This window comes from Micromesistius poutassou (assembly GCF_964030765.1).
Source record: "Micromesistius poutassou genome assembly, chromosome: 7".
In the NCBI taxonomy this organism is placed as follows: Eukaryota; Metazoa; Chordata; class Actinopteri; order Gadiformes; family Gadidae; genus Micromesistius; species Micromesistius poutassou.
In genome coordinates this window covers 16,959,551-16,981,305 of record NC_140277.1, presented here as the reverse complement: position 1 = coordinate 16,981,305, position 21,755 = coordinate 16,959,551, and the positions used below count along the sequence as shown (strand labels likewise).

The 21,755-nt window shown below is 43.8% G+C and overlaps 1 protein-coding gene across 1 annotated transcript in view; it reads right to left on the bottom strand.

The window, feature by feature from the left end:
• Positions 1-21,755, bottom strand: part of srbd1 (S1 RNA binding domain 1) — a 74,938-nt gene that overhangs the window by 28,125 nt on the left and 25,058 nt on the right. Inside the window, exons 13-16 of the mRNA XM_084470092.1 lie at positions 19,667-19,757; positions 19,454-19,561; positions 7,123-7,214; positions 3,021-3,103 (exon numbers count right to left, since the gene is read on the bottom strand). Of these exons, the coding sequence (XP_084326218.1) occupies positions 3,021-3,103; positions 7,123-7,214; positions 19,454-19,561; positions 19,667-19,757 (374 nt within the window). The remainder of the gene's footprint in view (positions 1-3,020; positions 3,104-7,122; positions 7,215-19,453; positions 19,562-19,666; positions 19,758-21,755) is intronic.

The window sequence follows — 21,755 nt, the reverse complement described above, 5'->3', positions numbered from 1 at the left end:
GTGCTGGTCAAAGTGACGGCCCTTCTTGTGTCTTTCAGCACATGTTTATTTACTCCATCAGATTATGGTTTGTTGACCTAGTCACATGATCTGAGTGCAAGGGGCGGGGGGCCCGTGGTGTTCTGAAGAGGCCAGTCGGGACGTGATGAGAGACGTCAAGTACATACACTCTCGTGGACACACACAGAAACACACAGAAACACACATGTTAAATAGCATCAGAGTTAAAATGCCCAATCTTTTCTTGTCTATTGGACCTTTCCTGAAAACATAATATACCTAAACGTAACATTGACTTTCTAAATTCAGTTGTTGGAAATCTTTATTTTTCCAGATAAAAAACAATTAAGAACAGTTTCTTATTTTCAATAGTTCAGTTCAGTAACCAAATGACAATTATTTCTCTTGATTTGGACTCCCCTGGAATGAGGAACGATACAGTGGCATGCTTATTACTAGCTCATTTAGTGCTTAGCCTGTATTGCATTTAGGTTGTGATCTCATCCACTCTCCTTCCATTGCACCACACCTTCTATAAATGTTTAGCTCCATCCTCTCTCCCCTCTTCTCTTACACACAGTGTCTCTCTCTCCGTTTAGTTTTTTTTCACAGTGTTCACTAAAACAGCATTTTCCAAGACCTTTTAGTCAGTCAGTTTTTAGCTGCATTTGATTGGATTAATAGTCTGTAAATAGTAGGTAGGTGGACTGAGGTAATCCTTGTTCCGCCTGTCTCCAACACACACACACGCACCCCTAATGCCAGTTTTAACTGCACAAACACAAGCATGAGTACACAAACAGAACATGTGTGAGTTTATATAATCCAAACATTATGACTGACCATACGTCATTGCGTATCTCCATTAATTGACTTGGCTATTGCTGTTAGCATCATCTGTTGACACAGGCCTAAGCCAAGTTTGTTCACTCTCTCAGCAGCCGGCCTGCTTTATTTTACTTCTTACATTTCCTTTCTGAAGACAAACACGCAAAGGCTCAAGCACACCCACAAATTATAGGAAATACTAGTCCTAGACAACCTCTGTTTTATTGCTAAACGGCAACTATAAAAGTTGAATAGGACTAATAGGATGACACACACACACACACACACACACACACACACACACACACACACAAGCATCAGCACACAATTTTGAAATCTGGAACAGCTAAAACAGGCTCACAACACAGCCTTCAGTTGATCTAGTGCGAGCTGACAGTGATCCGACCAATCTGACCTCTGGTTCTTCTGTGAAGACAGGTGAGAGATATAGCTACACTCGCAAAGTAAGGGACACATTTTTGATAAAAACCTGCAACTGCCACAGAATCTAGGAGACTGGCTTTAAGGTTAAATATACGCTCCGGCCACATTGCACTTAAATTAAAATTAGTAATCTAAATAGGCAACACAGTTAGTTAGTGAGCTGTCAGTGAGCACATTAATTAGCCGTGAAAATGCGGCAGGGGCGTTCTTAAATGGCATCACTAAGGACTGATACAAGCGGGCTGAAACCTCCTCGGCACCAGGAGTAAGAGGGATTTGCCAATAACCTTTCATGCGATCGAACTCTGATACGAATTTCCCTAATTACCCGATAAACACAACCTTCCAGACGGGGTATGAATCTGTTCTTGTAACGGCATTGAGTTTCCTACAGTCAACGCACATACAAGGAGCCCCCTCGGGTTTTGTGATGGGGAATAAAGGAGAGCTCCACCCACTATCGCTGGGCTCTATGATGTTATGCCTTGACATGTATTCATCTCTTTCCTTATGAACTGTGGTGTTCCAGGGTTGACCCCATCAGGATGTTGCTTTATAGGGGCTGCCCCGGAGGTATCCACAACGTGCTGGAGGCCGGTGAGCCCTGGATAATCCACAAACAGTCTAGGCTGAGAATTTAACAAATGCACAACATCTTTTAGCTGAGAATCAGATAAAAGGGCTAACCCATTATCAAGATAGGCCATGAGAGTCGTGTGGTCGAAAAGAGTTTCTACAGGTGCAGTCGGGGGACTCTATTTTGGTTCAACGGGGGTATCTGGTGTTGCCTGGGACTCAGTATAAGCAACAGCCAAGAGCGGCCTGTCCTGGTATTTCTTCAAGATGTTTAGATGGCACACCTTGGAAGACTTCCTCCTACCAGGGGTTCTCATTACATAGTTAACGTCACTTTCTTTCTACCTCATAGGGGCCAAAGAGCTTTGCGCCCAACGGATTTCCAGGTATAGCAAGAAAGACTAGGACTGACTCTCCAGGCTCAAAGGACGAGACTTCAGCCTTCCTATCATAGTGAGCCTTCATTTTCTTTTCAGAAGGTGCAACTTGGCTACCTCAACAGACCATAATCGAATAGAAAGAAATAGACATTGAAAGAAGGAAGATGTTTTTCGGATAATAGTTCATCCCTCGTAACATTATATATTTCAGCAGACTATTATTTCATAATGTCATTTTATTATTTATTGCCAAATTATTTCATAATGCAACATTAATTTTTTTGAATGTCATTTTACGTCATCCGTGTCCATATCTTGAAAACCTTTGTATTTTCATAGGCCCTGTGTAAGTAATGTCAAATCCATCCGCCAGAAATGTATAAAATAAAATAAAATAAAATATATATATTTAAATAAAACATATTTAATTATTTCAATATTGATTTATTTGATTTATATCAATGAATATATTTACTGCCATATTTATTTATTTCATAGCCATATGTATTTATTTATTTAATATTGACTCAAATGGCATTCCATTGTCCATTTTACTCCACCAATTTCTCGTTTATGGACACACACCACACACACACACACACCTTTTGTCTAGTACTCAGACCTTTACTTTGTGAAGTGAATGTGTGTATACTTTGCTGAAAGATAAGACACACACTCACACAAACGATGGGTAGAATTTCCTTAAACATGATACTGGGTAAAATGCTGAGGACACATTCCCTTATGGGCATGAGTTAAGCATAACATAAGAGTTAAGCAACAATTATTTACCTGGTACGTTCCTATTCCTATGTGCTTGGGGTCGATCTTCACCAGCTCAGCCAAGGGATCCTGAACACGTCTGCCAATAGACACTGCACACACAGTATTATATTCCCAAACAGGTGAAAGGTGACATCATTAATTTATAGATATTTAAACAAAAGGAAGCGAACACACATTGTCATCATTTGTAATTTGAATGGTCTTATCTGAAACTCAAAGTCAAATATTAGCTGAATAAGCCGTTTGCTTATGACATTAAACAGCACAAGCACTTCCAAAGAAAAATACCCACAATGGATTCTGAACTGGCACTAATGGCAGCCTGTGTAACTGACAATAATCCACACACACTTTAACTCGTGTCTTTTTCACATTTGTAAATTTGTGTATATGAGTGAGTGACATGAGGGATAGAGAGAGCGTCTGGTTCTGTGTTAAACACATTGAGGAATTCCCAAATATGCGAGGGGGAAATCTCCCCGTATCATCTTCCTTCTATTGTATTATTCACCTACTCACCTATCCCCTGCCTTGGTGGGAGGCTGCTGCCTGAGACAATATTTGCATAGGGATGGAGTTTCAGCCCTGGCCCTGCTTACTACGCCACCAAAAATATCCCCTCTCTCTCCCATTTCCAGTCCATGTATACATCTCTCCCTCTCTTTTTCTTAACTGTTAAAAGTGGATTAGATCTGCACAGAGAACAGATGAGGAAGAAGGGAACACACCACCAGGAGACGGAGGGGAGTTTTGGGGGCATATTGGGGCGAGGCCATGGAGACCAGATGGAGGGAGAGGAGAAGAAAAAGTAATGAAAAAAAGTCTAAAAAAGAGAGCAGCTCATACTTTACTGTGCGTTCACACCAAAAGCCAAGTGAATATTCTCCCCGCGTGGTCACGCGATTACACAAGTTTGAACTCGCAAACTTTTAAACACTCGCTGACTGTTTAAGAATATTGGAGGAGGGGCTCTCTCGTGAACCAATGTTTCTTTCCGCCAATTCATTCTCAATCATGGCCGGGATAACCACCATTGCAAGTCTTTACTTGTTGTGGAAGTACCAGAGACGTCGGAGAACCCAACACTCTAGCTGAGCCAGATTTCAAGAGGCCCTTCAAATTGTGTCGTCTATGGGTTCATGATATCATCATCCGGAGGTGAACATATCTTTTGGCCTTGATATTATAGAGCTGTGGGAGTCCTCAAACGGCAACAATCACTTTCTCCTCCATTTTAAAAGGGGGGACTTGTAAAGGGGCAGTGAACTCAAAATTATACATTTTTGGTTCAAAATGTGATAAAATGGACGTTAATTTAATTCAAATGTAATTGAATTACAATGTAACATTTCTTATTTATATGGGATTACACACTAAAACAGGAGTGGGTAACTTCCGGCCTCTGGGCCGTATAGGGGCCATATGAATGGGCCCCGTGGCCATTTGATCCGGCCTGCGAGGCTATTCATGAATGCAATTTAAAAAATGGACTGCTCTTGGAAAAAGTGAACGCTCTTCGTCAGGGTTTTGGTGCTCATGAAGCCGCTTTCACTCATTCTGACAAAGTCTATGTTATGCAGTCAAGTTTTGTGGTGAGCGAGCCTATCGCCAAGAAGCTGAAGCGTTATTCAGGTGGAGAATTTGTAAGAGTGCCTTCATCCAGCTGCAGAATTGTTATCACCAGACAAAGTAAAATAGTTTGAGAGCCTCAGCTTGTCTCGGAGAAACGTCACAAGATATTGGCTGTGTCCCAATTCAGGGGCTGCATCCTTCGAAGGACGCGGTCTATGAAGGTGTGTCCTTCGTAGACCGCGAAGGCCACACAAAGGCCGAACGAGCGTTGTTAAATGAGACGGTCTAGCCTATGGAGCATTTCCAGATTGCGTAACCAGCCGTTAACGTCCTTTACCTTGTGTGACCACGCGCCGCTCCTGTCTCCTAGCAACCCTAACAGCTGCGGTTCAAACCGGACAGCGGAGGAGAAATATGGAGCCAGAAATTATAATTTTATTTGTTATGTTTTATCTTTTATTGGAGGAGTGGGTGAAGAGGAAGAGAGGACGTTGGCTTAACTTTATATGGCTAGCGTTAATGTCATTGAACTTTGACAAAAAAGTTACATATTTAAAATGGTCCCAACCTTACTTTCATATAAAAAATAGTTTTACATAGTTTTGTCATTAAATATGTATTCGCTGCAGCTGCCGCTTCCGCTCTCTCTGCGCCATTTCTGAAAAAAATCCAACACGCAATGAATCTTGGGATACGTTGGGCCGTGAAGGATCCACCCGGTGGATCCTTCAAATCCGGGAAAAGAAGGCTGCATATCTCGGCCGCATTTGAAGGAGCCTTCGAAACGGGACGGCACTTGACGCGCTGCTGTGACCTGAGCGGTCTTCAAATGTGTCCTTCGAAGGATGAGGCCCCTGAACTGAGACGCAGCCGTTGAAAAGAACACGGAAGGAATTGTCCCGTTCTTTTCTCTGGCCAGTGATTAAACAACGGACATAGCAAGTGTCAACTGTCGTGTCGTTTCTCGTTGATCTTTTTGATAACTTAACTATCAAAAGCAGAGCCAGCAGTTTAAGGAGCGTCTGAGTGATCTTTAATCGGAGTACAGAGATCTGGCTTACCATGTCGATGGCTGTGCCGTGGAAACATGCTCATGCAGTGTTACGTACTGAGGGATAAAGTGAAACCATTCACAGAGGTGAATGTCACGGAGCTCAGCGACAGCAAGTGGCTGTGTGATTTGGCTTTCATGTTGGACTTTACGAAGTACCTGTCAAAGCTGAACATCAAGCCCCAAGGTTCAAACCAGCTTCTCAGCTCTCTGCTTTCAAACGTGAAATCGTTCAAAGCAAAATGAAAGCGGTTGCAAATGCAAACAGGAAAAGGGTAACACGGTGCATCTTTTCTGCTCTCTTTCCAACCAAATCTTGCTGCCTCTACAGCCAGTTTGATTTGGTAATTATAATGCACATGATAGAAACAAAATGGTTGGACTGATAATAGGATAATAGGATTTGAATCGACTAGGAACGATAATTTGAGTATTCAACTCTTACGGTACAGCCCTACGCTTCTGCTTGCCTCTTTCTCAGAAGCAGGAGCATTTCCCCAGCCAACTTGTTTTGTGACAAACAAACAAATACAAAAAACTGTCCCAGTCAGAAATGAGGAAAAGTGTTTTCTTGCTGAGCCAGGGCTTCGAGTTCTCACTTATCTAAAATAGAAACACATGCCCTGCCACGAACACACAACTTTAACACTCTCCGAAGACCAGCTAAGCCTGACGGCCAGTGCTAGACTCTGTGGATTTGCCATGGCTCTCATTAAGGACATGAATATGGCTTATGGTCGCTGTCTGGGCAACGGTGACCAGAGGAAACTAGAGTGAATAATCCAGATTTCATTTACATATCTTATAGAAGAAGTCTGCTGGGTACTATTTGTTAAGAAAAAATTCTCTCTCTGGTTTTTCCTGCAGAGTTTGAGATGATGAGGTACGATAGAGACTGATTGAGAAAGAGCGAGCAGGAAAATATATATAAGGAACTCACGGGAAGAGAAGAACGCTACATATATTTATATATATACTAATATACTAATATAATATACTTATATAGTTCCTTTAAGCCAAGGAATGGTACAAAACATAGGAAGCATGTGTGTTTCCATCTGCATTCACACAAGCCCACCTTTATATATTTATATCTTGTTATAACCTACCATCCTGCTTAAAATATTTTCCTTAGATATTCCTTTCCTGAGTTCTATGAACTCAGAATGTGCAGCATGACGAAGAAATGATTATAAGGACCATATTTGGGAATTTAGCATATTATCTATACAAATATAATCAATATATCTTCTGTAATAAAACATTTATTTTATGATTTTATGATATTTTATGAACAGTATTGGCAGCAATCAGTATAAAAAATATGAATAATAACAGCAGCCTGATTGAAAACCCATCCCCAGCGTTACCTCGTTACATCAGCGTAACATCACACACATTTTTCCCCAGTGTGAGTGAGTGAGTGAGTGAGTGAGTGAGTGAGTCTGTTGGTGTGTGTGGTCCCCCTCCCCGCTGTGACCTAACCTGCGCTCCTCAGGTTGGGGTCCAGCTCTGGCATCTCCTTCACGGCCTCAGGACTCACGCTGTAGATGGACGACCCCGCCTCGTTAGTGATGCTGGTGGAGAGAGAGAGAGACAGTCGGCATGAGAGGTAGAATGTGGGTGAGAGAGATGGACACTGGGCGAGAGAGAGGGACACTGGGCGAGAGAGAGGGACACGGGGGTGAGAGAGAGGGACACGGGGTGAGAGAGAGGGACACGGGGGTGAGAGAGAGGGACACTGGGTGAGAGAGAGGGACACGGGGGTGAGAGAGGGACACGGGGGTGAGAGAGAGGGACACTGGGGTGAGAGAGAGGCACACGGGGGTGAGAGAGAGGGACACGGTGGAGAGAGAGAGACACTCGGCATGAGAGGTAGAATGTGGGTGAGAGAGATGGACACTGGGCGAGTGTCCGTTAGTGATGCGTTAGTGATGCTGGTGGAGAGAGAGAGACACTCGGCATGAGACATAGAATGTGGGTGAGAGAGAGGGACACGGGGGTGAGAGAGAGGGACACTGGGTGAGAGAGAGGGACACTGGGGTGAGAGAGAGGGACACTGGGCGAGAGAGAGAGGGACACTGGGTGAGAGAGAGGGACACGGGGGTGAGAGAGAGGGACACTGGGGTGAGAGAGAGGGACACTGGGCGAGAGAGAGAGGGACACTGGGTGAGAGAGAGGGACACGGGGGTGAGAGAGAGGGACACGGGGGTGAGAGAGAGGGACACGGGGGTGAGAGAGAGGGACACTGGGCGAGAGAGAGGGACACTGGGTGAGAGAGAGGGACACTGGGCGAGAGAGAGGGACACTGGGCGAGAGAGAGGGACACGGGGGTGAGAGAGAGGGACACTGGGCGAGAGAGAGGGACACTGGGTGAGAGAGAGGGACACTGGGCGAGAGAGAGAGGGACACTGGGTGAGAGAGAGGGACACGGGGGTGAGAGAGAGGGACACGGGGGTGAGAGAGAGGGACACTGGGCGAGAGAGAGGGACACTGGGTGAGAGAGAGGGACACTGGGCGAGAGAGAGGGACACGGGGGTGAGAGAGAGGGACACGGGGGTGAGAGAGAGGGACACTGGGCGAGAGAGAGGGACACTGGGTGAGAGAGAGGGACACTGGGCGAGAGAGAGAGGGACACTGGGTGAGAGAGAGGGACACGGGGGTGAGAGAGAGGGACACGGGGGTGAGAGAGAGGGACACGGGGGTGAGAGAGAGGGACACTGGGCGAGAGAGAGGGACACTGGGTGAGAGAGAGGGACACTGGGCGAGAGAGAGGGACACTGGGTGAGAGAGAGGGACATGGGGGTGAGAGAGAGAGGGACACTGGGTGAGAGAGAGGGACACTGGGCGAGAGAGAGGGACACTGGGTGAGAGAGAGGGACATGGGGGTGAGAGAGAGAGGGACACGGGGGTGAGAGAGAGGGACACGGGGGTGAGAGAGAGGGACATGGGGGTGAGAGAGAGAGGGACACGGGGGTGAGAGAGAGGGACATGGGGGTGAGAGAGAGAGGGACACGGGGGTGAGAGAGAGGGACACTGGGTGAGAGAGAGGGACACTGGGCGAGAGAGAGGGACACTGGGTGAGAGAGAGGGACATGGGGGTGAGAGAGAGAGGGACACTGGGTGAGAGAGAGGGACATGGGGGTGAGAGAGAGAGGGACACGGGGGTGAGAGAGAGGGACACGGGGGTGAGCATGAAATGTTGAGATTTGGATGTTATGGGAGGTGGAAATTCGAAAGTAGACATTTTTATCCATCCAATGATTGGAAGCCGTGATCCATCAGGGACATGGGGAAAAGTGACAATTTATTAGCCTTTTTGGGAGTAAGGACACAAGCAGTGGGTTACTTTCACTTCATAGTTTATGTTAAAATTGAAAATGTTGCAACTTAGCTCTTTATAAATATTGGTGGTATCACTGATAGTTTAAAATTAAGTCTCGGTCAGATATTTAAAACAAATGAAAAGATGTTGCATGGCGAACATTAAGTGTACAGACATGCAGCAAATATTTGTAAAGCCAAGCTGTCTGGGAACTGCTCCAACAGAAACTTAATGTGATCAAAGGATATTTTAAAAGAAAACACATTCAAACCCATTGCATTCATAAATGCATGGCAGGACACAGCTTCATCAAGAGCAGTCCGTTTCGTTTGGTCCATGTGGCATGACTGCCACCTAGAGGCCTGTCTGATTTACAGCAAGCCAGTTCACACTCTGAATGTATTGTACACATATAGATACAGTTCATACCCAATCGAATAGATTGTATTATACTATCAAATATATTTGCCTTGAATTGAATTGCTATAAAGAACATTTTTGAGGACGTTTCTTTTTGAAATAGACCATAAAGAAATAGACAATAGACCTTTCGGTGATTGCTTATTAGAATTAGAAGAAAAAATGTTTTTCTAATATTCATACTAGCCTTAACATTACAGTTGAAAATTTCAGGGTGCAGAATTCACGTTGTACGAGTCTTTAACATGCTCGATTTTACAGTTTGAAATGGCAACAGTGGCGGGGTATTCTGCCATTGCACATGCTAATGTATTCAGCTTAAACAGGCCGCTTAGCGCCCAGTGCCGTGGAGAAGGGGATGATGTAAATCAGGGCCAATGATACCCATGTCAGCGGTAAAGCAACAATACTGAGTCTTCATGTCACCTCGTTATTCTGCTCCCCCCGTTTGCCCGTGAAAGATACACAGACACACAGAGGGGGGGGGTGGAGTGGAGGGGAGGTCTGTGAGGAGCGCGGTTGGGTCAGTCTCCTCAGGGCAGACCCATATGAATCGGGGTCACTGCCTGGGTGGATTGACGCAAATGCTGACACGCATAATGACAAACAAGACGAATTATGTTGCAAAAATTATTCTGATAACATTAGACTCCATTTTGTTAACTGGTAGATTATGCTCTCCATTGCTTTCACAATATTGTACAGAAACACACACGCTCACACACCTTGCAGTGGCAGTGGCACTGGCAGAGGCTATCTGAAGAGATTCTTATTTAAATTAACTTGAGCTTCTTCAAACATCTCTCCCCCCCCCCATTCTGAACCATCCATCACTTGTCCTGACAACTGACATATCGAGACAGTCCTAACGAGCCCTGTCATGTGACCTTCAGAGAGGTCGGAGCAGCGCACACAAATGCACATTCTTACAAACTCCACACACACACACACACACACACACACACACACACACACACACACACACTATTGCTTTTCTTTTTAAACACCTTAGATAAAAGGGGCTGACCACACAGCACACATTTTTAAAAAGGCAACCACCATTTTGCTGCAGTCTTCCTACGGTACAGACGGCCTCAGCTGAGCTCCTTTGCTATGACGCCTTTCTGCCTTTTTGTGGCGTTTTCTAACCAGGCATTAAAGTTGCGTAACTTTGGTCGCAGAGAAAATATCTAAAATGACGAGAACACTATTTTGTCAGGGAAGGGATAAAAGGTTATTGACAATTAAAGGCCTTGCAAATGCTTGGCATCTTTTCGTCTGCGTTTCACTGTAAAATGGCACATTTGCACAAGCAGCACCTTGCCACAGGTTCTCGGAGCGCTTCTCTCAGAGCACTCTGGGAAATGAGGTGTCCACGTGTGTGGAACACGGCCGTGTGAGCAGCCCCTACGGCTGTACTCAGACGGACGGACAAAGAAGACAGAGGAAACAGACAAGGTTCAAATCTTAGCTCCGTCCGGCTGGCACGACGACGAGGACCTGATCACGAGGCGTGACCTAACGGAGGAGAGGTTTAAAACAAACAAGACTAAGTTTGCAGAGGATGGTGACCCAGAGAGGGCTACAGACAGACAGACTGAATGAGAAAGGCCACGAGCCCCTATCATGAGTGCATTAATGAGGCTGGCCACCGGAGCAGCTGGGTAACAGAACTGTCATGGATACAGCTCAGAGCCCTCGTCACCGTAGAGTCCGAGCTGTCGCAACGGCGAACGCATCACCCTGGCAGCAAACAGAAGGTTGTCTGTTGCCTTGTGCTTTGGCCTAAGAGGTTGAATGTGAGCACAACCACACACACACTCAGTAACCCAATGTCAATGGCTGCCTCTCAGTGGAGAACAGTGACTCGGTGCCTTCAGGGATTGTCGTTTACTTATTCTTGCTGTCACACACACACACACACACACACACACACACACACACACACACACACACACACACACACACACACACACACACACACACACACACACACACACACACACACGTACGTCTTGGAGCACTGTCCCATCCAGGGGCAAAGTCAGAAGCGGGATCCCATCTGACCCTTTATTTGAGTAGACCTCTTCAAGACAAACGTCACGGCCTCAGGCCCAGACTACCCTCACAACCGCTGTCACGGAGGAGATGGATACACACTGATACTTCATTATACCACTGACACAAATAACAATACAGCTATAATCGTATAATCATTGAGATTATTGCTGTAATAATGGAGCTACAAGCTAAATGAAAGGAGTTCATCACATCATCGAGAGATGGAAGGTGATATAATAGGCGTGGTAAACCGAGCAGGGGAAAAGACAACGGTTTGACAGGGCTGAGAACAATCACATGTCCAACTAAAAATATAATTTGTAAGTAAAACTATTCCCCCAACCATAAGAAAAATGAAAAACAGCCATGTCTTCACAGTTGTCATAAATTCCCTAAAATTTGCACTTTGAATGAGTGTTGTTACATGCACATTCATAATGTCCCAAAATGTTTGCTTGGATGTCCATGCTGTCATATTGTCATTTCACAGTACCATAGTTCAAGCCAACAGAATAATTCAATATATGGAAATTGTTGACTTAACAAAAACCCATTCTCTCTAAATGGATCAAGACCAATTGAACATGCCAATTGCAAAACATTGTTTCAGTGTTTGATGATATTTATGCCGTATTACCCTTAACACGTGTGTGTGTGTGTGTGTGTGTGTGTGTGTGTGTGTGTGTGTGTGTGTGTGTGTGTGTGTGTGTGTGTGTGTGTGTGTGTATGTGTGTGTGTGTGTGTGTGTGTGTGTGAGAGAGAGACCTATAGAAAGACAGAGACAGAAAGAAAGAGAGGGAGAGAGACTAGACCCGCTGTCGTGGCAACACAAACAGCTTGGGTCTATTGTTCAGTCAGCTGCAAAACCCTGACCTCAGGGCTCCAAATTTAGGCTTGAACTGCATGCATACACACACACACACACGTCTTGTCTGAAGACGATGACATTTTTCACAGAGAAAAGCGTCCAAATGGCAGGTGTCAAGGGCCGTCAGTCTCCAGCTTAATGCTAGGAGGCAGAGGCACACACACACACACACACACACACACACACACACACACACACACACACACACACACACACACACACACACACACACACACACACACACACACACACACACACACACACACACGTCTGAAAAGAGCAAGGCCTCACAGTGATTTATGTCAGTCTGGTGGCCGTGCAGGCCTGCGATTCCCTCCCTGTGTGTTACACACAGACAGACGCACAAAGACAAACACACACAAACATACAAAGCTGGAAAAAGAAAGGGCGATACACTGGTCACTAGGAGACCAGTGTGTGTTTGAGTGTGTGTGAGTTCACCACCTGCAAATGACCAATGTGCTCAAGATCATTCACTTGACCCTACTCTAAATCAAACGCTCTCTTTCGCCATTTCTTACACACAAATGTAAGCAATGAGAGGAGAAGAGCTGCCAGAAATACAGTAATTATTCCATTCATTCAACTGGCCGTCAGAATCTACTTAATGCAATAGTGCAGCGTGTCTATGTGTATGTAACCACAGACACAGAACCCGGTACACTTCCCACCACACCCACATACGTGCTTTCCCTCTGCCTTTCCTCTCATTCCTCTACCACCTCCCCCATGATTGATAAGTGAGATCCTACTTGCCCTTCACAGGTAGGTGCGCCCATCCAGCCACCCTTCTCCATTCAACCAGGACCCCCCCCCCCCCCCCCTCCATGTGAACCTCATCCCTCGCCTGACTCTGCCATCCAGGGGCCAAATGGACAATATGCTTCAGCCTCCAACCAATGGTCTCTCTTGTGTAATGAAGACACTAAGGGTTTGACCGAAGCCTGCAGGATGCCTCTGTCCAACACACTCTCTTCCTCTGTGTCTGTCAGTCATTGAGTCAGACATATAACCTTCCTGTTCAGTGATTAACACAGTGGTCATATTGAGCCTAGAGAAGCCTATTCCCACTACCACAACTGCCTATCCCCTTCCACATGGGTTACTCTACGCAGGCAAGAAGAGATCATGCTTCAGCTATCATTTAAGTTAGAAAGGTTTTTAATGTATATTTTCAACACCGCAAAAAGTTTTATGTTTAGGTGAAGAACTATCGTTCTTATTTGTTATTTACTTCGGTAATTTCCGTATAAACAGTAAATTCAGTGTAAAAAATTGAGAAAGTCAATGCTACAATAAAAGAAAGAAATAATTGAACAGCACATTTAACCTCTTTTAAATTAATCATGGATATCTATTAGGATTAGCATGTTTGCGTTTTTTAATTTTTATTATCTGAATTGTAAATGTATTTTGGAACTGTCAAGCTGTATATTATCATACAAGGGAGAACTGCTCCACAGCATGTTCACACCGCAGTCCTTACAATGAAGACAATCTATTTACCCACATAAATAGGTTTACTACTGGGATCTAAGTACGGCTTGCAGTCTTAGGTCAAGCTTATGATTAATCCAACTCAATGCCGCACCCGACACCTTCATCCACCCTAGTCCATGTCAGCCTCCTCTGACTGAGAGCTCAGCCTCTGGATCCTCGTGGACATGACCACTTCTGCCACTGGAGGTTAATCATTGACGCCGCCTCGGAGCAACATGTCTGGAAACAGGACACGACAAAAGATACAAGCAGACCACGGCGCTAGATGGTAATAATGATCTCATGTGACCAGAGGGGACCCGGGAAGGTAAGACCGACTCCCTGGTCAATGACAGCACTGGTGTCTGACTATGTGTGTGTGTGTGTATGTGTGTGTGTGTGTGTGTGTGTGCGCCTTGACCCCTCACGGCTGTGGTAGTCTTTCATCTGAAAGATAAGTGACCTAGTCATAAAGGGGTTGAATACTTTTAAATAAAACTATTTATTCAATGTGTAACATTTTTTCATTGTACCCTTACTGCGCTTAAAATTGTATTTTATTAATGTGACGATGACCCATTTTCTTCATTTAAAAATAAATAGTAGAAATGAGAGAGTCCAATCACAGAAATAACATTTCAAACAACCACATTCTCCATTTTCTTTAGAAAATACCACCTTACCGTTTGCATTTTAAATGCAAAAACCAAAATCCTCATGGAGGTCATGGCCCCATTATAAAGAGCAGAAGCAGGGCCATCAGTCCTCTCAGACACTGGAGGAGATTCTGAGCCCTGATGAAAACATATTTGATCAAAGGCATCCTTCTTTTCACACCGCCATATTAGCTATAACTAAATTAAAGAAAACGTCTAAAATAACAAAATGACTACATTGGACTGTGCAATCTGGAAGAATGTATCTACCACAGTAATCAATGACAACATATATGCAAATATAATTACAATCAGACAATCCAACTAAACTAAACTACCCATCAGCAAATATAAGGCAAAGTCCACCTTTTACACTTATCTTAATAAAACTAGTTGAGAGCCTATCGAGAACATTTGAGACAAATATTGCAGAAATCTGATACACAGCAGACCCGTGTATGAACGTACACACACACCACCTCTGTCTGTCAGTGGTGGAGCCTGGGAGGGGGGGGGCCGCCACAGGGTGGAGGGCTGAAGGGTGAGCACTGGTGGGTATGGGGGAGTGGCGGCTGAAGTGCAGTGACCCCGTGGGTGACACATCGAAGGCTCAGGGACGACAGTAAGCAGACGTTTGTTGTGAGGCAGAGGGCTTCAATGAGCTGGGATAGCGCAATGCCCCCACCCCCTGCCCCCCCCCGCAACCCCCCCCCCCCCCCCCCAACCCCCTTGCACAAACACGCACACACAATAATGAGGAGAGTAAAGTGAATAGAACAGAAAGATGAATTCCAATAAAAGAATCCGACAGATGCTCATGAAATACAATAATGCATACATGTCCAGGGATTTTTACCGTTTCAGTGAAGACCTCTTTCCAAAGTTTGAATCGTGTGGACAAGACATGAAGTCCCTGAGTTACTGTGATAATTCATTCAGTCAAGAATCTTTGCCTTGCTTTACTTGTGATTAAATGAGTAATATTGTTTTAACGCAGACTCCATCACACACAGTAGGACACATGGGGGGAGTAGCTCGACACTTAAGAATACAAGCATGTTTTAAGTGCCCCTTGAACCCATGCCTTCTCCGATGCATCATTCAAGCTAAGCTATGCTTATTGGGTCAACATGTTTCCTGGTGGCAGGGCAGGGTCAGCCACAGGACAAGCAGCATGGGGGAAAGGCCCCATGGGAGTTGTAGTTGGTGGGGTGACAAAGGTCATTTCACATGGGTGGGCATACACCCTAGGGCCATAAGGGTGAGGGGAGTGTGTATCCGTGAAGATGGCTCCGCATAATGAACTAGTCCATCATTATTTTTAAGACTTGTACATGCGGTTTCATAATTATGAATTGATCGAAGTACATGGTCAAATGAATCATACATTCTTGCAGTAGTCCATTTGTTTGGTCAATTATTTATCCAGCAGTTTTAAAGGTTTTGGTTGACATTTTATGAAGGGTTATGGTTAGGGTTAATGGGTTAGGGGTTATGGTTAGTGGTTAGGGTTAATGGGTTAGGGTTAGGGTTAGTGGTTAGGTGTTAGGGTTAGTGGTTAGGGTTAGTGGTTAGGGTTAGGGTTAATGGGTTAGGGGATAGGTTAGTGGAAAATACATAAGAAAAAATCATGCCCAAAGACGATGCAGCATCTAGCAATGTCAGCATGGCGCGTTAACCACCTTGCTGGAGAACCCCGAGGCAGCTCTCTCCACAGAGTTCAAGACGGCCATCTTCGCCCTAAAGTCTACGATTGATCTGATGCAAGCAGAGTGTCCAACCATGGACAGCATATTACTTCATTGGAGTCTCACGTCGACTCTGACAGTGAACTTTGGAAACTACACACGCTGAGCTAAACGCTAGCAACGTAAAGCTGAAGGCCTGTAGCCAGTGTAACGCCATCCACATCATAGGACTCCCAGAGCTGATTTAAGGTTTATTCAAAGCTCTTTATACGCCTGGTGTTACAGCGTTAATTTTAATTGGGACTATGAATTATATCACAATTTTAATTGGTCATTACATTTGATCTCGGCTTTAATGCAAGAATGGCAAAATATCACCTTGATTAAAAATCATGGAATCATGGTATTATATTCAATCTATCAAAAGTCAGTGTCATAGAACCCCAGAGACTTATAATTTGGTGGAACCATCAAGGACACCTTTACTTAGGTAAAGACGAACGTTTTGTGTCGATACTTAAAAGTATCGACACAAAATGGCAGTCTGGATGATTTTCCTGCTGCTTCTCTCAGGTAACATCCACCCCAACCCAGGCCCTGAGCTTGCACAGGGCCTGGGTCCAATCCACATCGGTGGATTGCACTTTATCCATTTTAATGTACGAAGCTGTCACTCTGCTCTCAGACATTCTGCTTTAACTCTCAGACAAGGAGTTAGTGTTATTTGGAGAGTTAAACTGGGACTAGCTATCCACCTCCTCAAGAGCACTAAAGGATCTATGTGACACATTACATCTAACACAATTAATAAACTCTACGACTCGCTTAAACATAAAACACATGGACAAATCTACATTGCTTGATGTTGATTTAGCTAAAGCCTTTGACTCTGTGAATCATGGCCTTCTCTTACAAAGCCTGCAACATTTAGGTTTCAGTGACACTGTATTTAAGTGGTTTTCTAATTACTTGACCGGGAGAACTCAATGTGTATTCATAGATAGTCACAACTCTGCATCTTTGGAGGTGAAGTCTGGCGTTCCTCAGGGATCCATTTCTGGGACCTGTGTTATTCACTATTTATATAAACAACACTAAACAACACTAAATGGCATTCATCTTGAGAGGGTAACATCATATATATCTTGGCATCTGGCTTGATGATAAGTTAACCTATGCAGTGAACATCAATAGCCTTTTAAAATAACTCCGGCCAAAATGAAAATTATCGTTTTTTTCTACACTGCCAGGAAAAGGTTAGTAGAAAGTACTTTTTTAGCAGTACTAGACTATGGCGATATAATTTACATGCATGCATCTATGTCTCTTTTAAAGAAACTAGATGTAGTTTATCATTCTCCCCTATGCTTTGTAAAAGGTGCAAATGCAAGGACACATCATTGCAAATTATATGAAATGGTCCAGTGGACATCATTATACCTGAGAAGGAAAACTCATTAAAATTTTATTTATTTATTTTAAAGGCTTTAATGGGTAAGTTACCAAACTACATTAGCAGTTTTCTTAGTCAGTGTACCAGTGCATACAGCACTGAGGAAATGTTACTGACTGTTCTCACTTCACGCACAGAAATAGGTAAAACAGCTTTTCAAATATATTCTCCTTTTGTGTGGAACAAACTTCAGAGTGTTCTGAACTTGCACTCATTACCCTCTCTTGATATTTTGAAAAAATATCTGAAAATATCTCTAGGACTCCTAGAAGAGATATTGTATCTCAATGGGACCTTCCTGGTAAAATAAAGGATTAAGGATTAAAATAAGTCAGTGTCAATTTAAATTTGCCACTTTTGCAGGAGCACAGTGAGCTATTTTTTATCAGTTCAAAGAAAACGCTAACTTCAACCATTCCAAAGGTGAACAACTCAGAGTTGTCAAAGTCGGTATACGTATAGAGTAAACAGGTCTCCAAAAAATAAGGTACCTCTTAGGCGACTGGGGGCACTATAACTCCCTAAAGCCCCATTATTCAATCAATCGTCATCTTCAAAGTAGCCCAGTGACCTTGAAACATGGCGTTCTCGCTGATTGGCATTGCTATTCAGCGTTCAGCGTCTTTCAAAAACGTTCTCTTTTGTATCAAGTAGCCTAGTCGGCTGTGATTGGTCAGCATGCCCGCATTATTGCGATTGGTCGAAAGCTTTGCGTGTGAAGTTGTAAGAAGTTGTAAACATTGCGGGTAGCCGGGAGGCAGTACTTCTGCACTTCAGCACCGCCAACAGTATGACATTACACTGTTACTTAAGTAAAGTTTGAGCACAAACGGGCTGTTTCACGCACTTATTGAGGGGCGTTCTCGGTGGGCGTAAATACTCCCCCTGGCTCGGACTTACATATTTCTAGCTTAACAGACTTAAAACATGTATACATATGTCATATAACAGTCTAAAGCAAAGGGAAAAGTATGATATAACCCCTTTAACTTATGTGTGTGCCATTGCTAACAGAGTCCTTTCAATGACAGTGGAGAGAGAGAATCAAAGAGGTAAAGCTCTAGCAGAGCATACCTATAGGTAGGGATGCAGATTAGATAACGTGACATGGCCACTCAAAAAAGACAAAAGGCTGGGAGGGACAACCAAATATCAAACATTTTTATACAAATTTGTATACAATACTCCAAACTGGGGCGATTGGCTGACGTTAAGAGTGTCTGGCCTAAGTGTGGGGAACAGATCCGCTTACTTCACAGCCGTTCAATAAAAAATATGTACAACGTTCAAATAGAAGGTGGTAAGACCTTAGATCCCTTGATAAAAGTCTGTCTCAAACACACACACGCACACACACACAGAGTACCCAATAGCTCCAGGTTATGATACATGAAAATGGCTGGTAGAAATAGGGTCAGAAAAATACAATATGCCAATCTATTTTGGCTCTCTTTATGTTTGGTTGCAGATTCATTCGATATATATTTTACCCTTTTATTGATGGACAGTGTTACATTGTCTGAGAGATGATTTGCTCCAAGTGTGAATGACTGCTCCAAGTGAGAATGTTAGTGTGAAATTGAACACTACAGTATAAGGCAATGTGGTTTTCAATAAAAAAAACATTTGCACAGAGCAAGCTGATCCACTTTTCCATGTTGATAAGTAATATAAATATATCTAAAAAAAATAATGGGACAAAAATAAATCAAGGGACATTTAGAATAAAAATGTGTGATTAATTGCGATTAATCGCAACCTAACTATGATATTAATACGATTAATTGCGATTAAATATTTTAATCGTTTGACAGCACTATAAAAGGGACATGGTCTGTATCTTACCAGTAGGACACGTCTAGAGGCTGAAAAAGACCTCGGGTGATCAGGTCGGCGAAGAAAGACTCCGTCTCACGACAAGCTGTCCCGTTGCCAATGACAACCTTGTTACAGCTGTGATGGAAAGAATCAGGAAGAGGTAGAAAATAATCACATTTGAGTTAGTCTATAAAAACAAAACAAGTATTCCATCACAATAATATCTCCCGTGTGTAGTACCTGTATTTGAGCACGAGGTGGCGGAGTCTGTCTGCTTCTGTTCTCTGGCCAGGCCTGTGCAGGTAGAGCACATCTGTATGAAGGATATGACCTGAATGTCGGTGGACACAGAGAACAGACGTTACAGTACAAGGCCTTCACAACCTGCCAACTAATTATTTCAGCTGACGTATTTCTGTACAGACATTCATCAGTCATCTCTATGAATATGATATAAAGCACTTGGAATTCCATACAATGCATATACGATATGATTTTGAATAAGCAGGGAAAGAAAAACATTGTACCGTTTATAATATTGAGACCTTATGATTAAATGCATACTATGTTTTTCTGTACATGTTGAACATGTTCATTTTATGTGTGGCAATATTTTTATGTACAAAAAGGACATACCAATATGATAACAAAATACAACTAGAAAAACAAATAAAAACAATGTGTGTGCACACACACACACAAATAAAAACAATGTGTGGGCCTGTGCGCGCGCACGCACGCACGCACGCACGCACGCACACACACACACACACACACACACACACACACACACACACACACACACACACACACACACACACACACACACACACACACACACACACACACACACACACACACACGTCGGAGGCTGTAGAGGAGTCATAACTACTGTACCTGACATGTAGTCATTATTAATCCAATTATTAATTAGATTTAATTCTTCGCGACATCTCATCTGTCTCATTTGAACACATGAATCCAAAACATATCCAATATAATTGAAAAATTACAATCGACCCCCAACAGAGCACTTTTTACTTGAACATATAGCAACCACATAATGTTTGCCTGCTTCCAGCCATAGCTATAAGAAATGATCAACCAGCAAAATGACCACAGGTACGATTCTGTTTGCCCCAAAACGACCAATGATTGTCTTATAAATTAATTAATTGAAAGAAACAAGTGTATTATCTGTGTTTTTCCATAACTGTTTGTTTAGTACAAAATGAAAGGACAACATGACGCCATTGACGTACAAACCAAATGTATTATGAAAACAGACCATTACCTTGATTAAAACAATGGATATCTCTTGGTTTGAAAATTGTTGGAAATATTTGGGATAATGTACCATAATAATAATACATTTAATTTAAAAGGCACCTTTCAAGGCCCTCAAGGACACCGTACAAAACATATATACAATTAGAAACAGATACAATATAAATAAAAACAGTAAAAAATAAAGTGGACGATGGGTGATTGTGATGTGGTGATGTGGCAAGGGAAGCTTAGGAGGGGTACGCAGATTTGGTGAGTTGTTTTTTTTGAGTTTTGATTAGAACTGTGATATGGAGTCGGTGTTGCAGATGTCAGGGGGGAGTGCATTCCATAGCAGGGGAGCAGAGCGGCTGAAGGCTCTGCTCCCCATCGTGGTGAGACGGGCAGAGGGGACAGTGAGGTGAACAGAGAAGGAGGAGCAGAGCGGCTGAAGGCTCTGCTCCCCATCGTGGTGAGACGGGCAGAGGGGACAGTGAGGTGAACAGAGAAGGAGGAGCAGAGCGGCTGAAGGCTCTGCTCCTCATCGTGGTGAGACGGGCAGAGGGGACAGTGAGGTGAACAGAGGAGGAGGAGCAGAGTGCATGGGAGGGAGGGGCAGTTTGAATGAGGTCTGTTAGGTATGTGGGGGCAAGGTTATGGATGGCTTTGAAGGTGTAGAGGAGGATTTTAAATTGAATAGAATTAAACGGGAGCCAATGAAGCTGGTGAAGGATAGGGATGATGTGGTGAGAGGAGAGTGCTCTAGAAATTATGCGTGCTGCTGAGTTTTGAACCAGTTGGAGTTTATGGAGGGTTTTTTGCAGGAGACTGAAGAGGAGGGAGTTGCGGTAGTCAAGCCTTGAAGTGACCAGACTGTGAACGAGGATGGCAGTGGAGTGAGGGGTGGGCCGGAGAACGTTAATATTGCAGAGGTAGAAATAAGCAGTGCGGGTGATGTTGTTTATGTGTGATTGGAAGGAGAGTGTGCTGTCGAGGATGACACCCAAGCTCTTGATCTTAGGGGAGGGGAAAACAGGGAGTGCTATTGATTGGAATAGAGTAG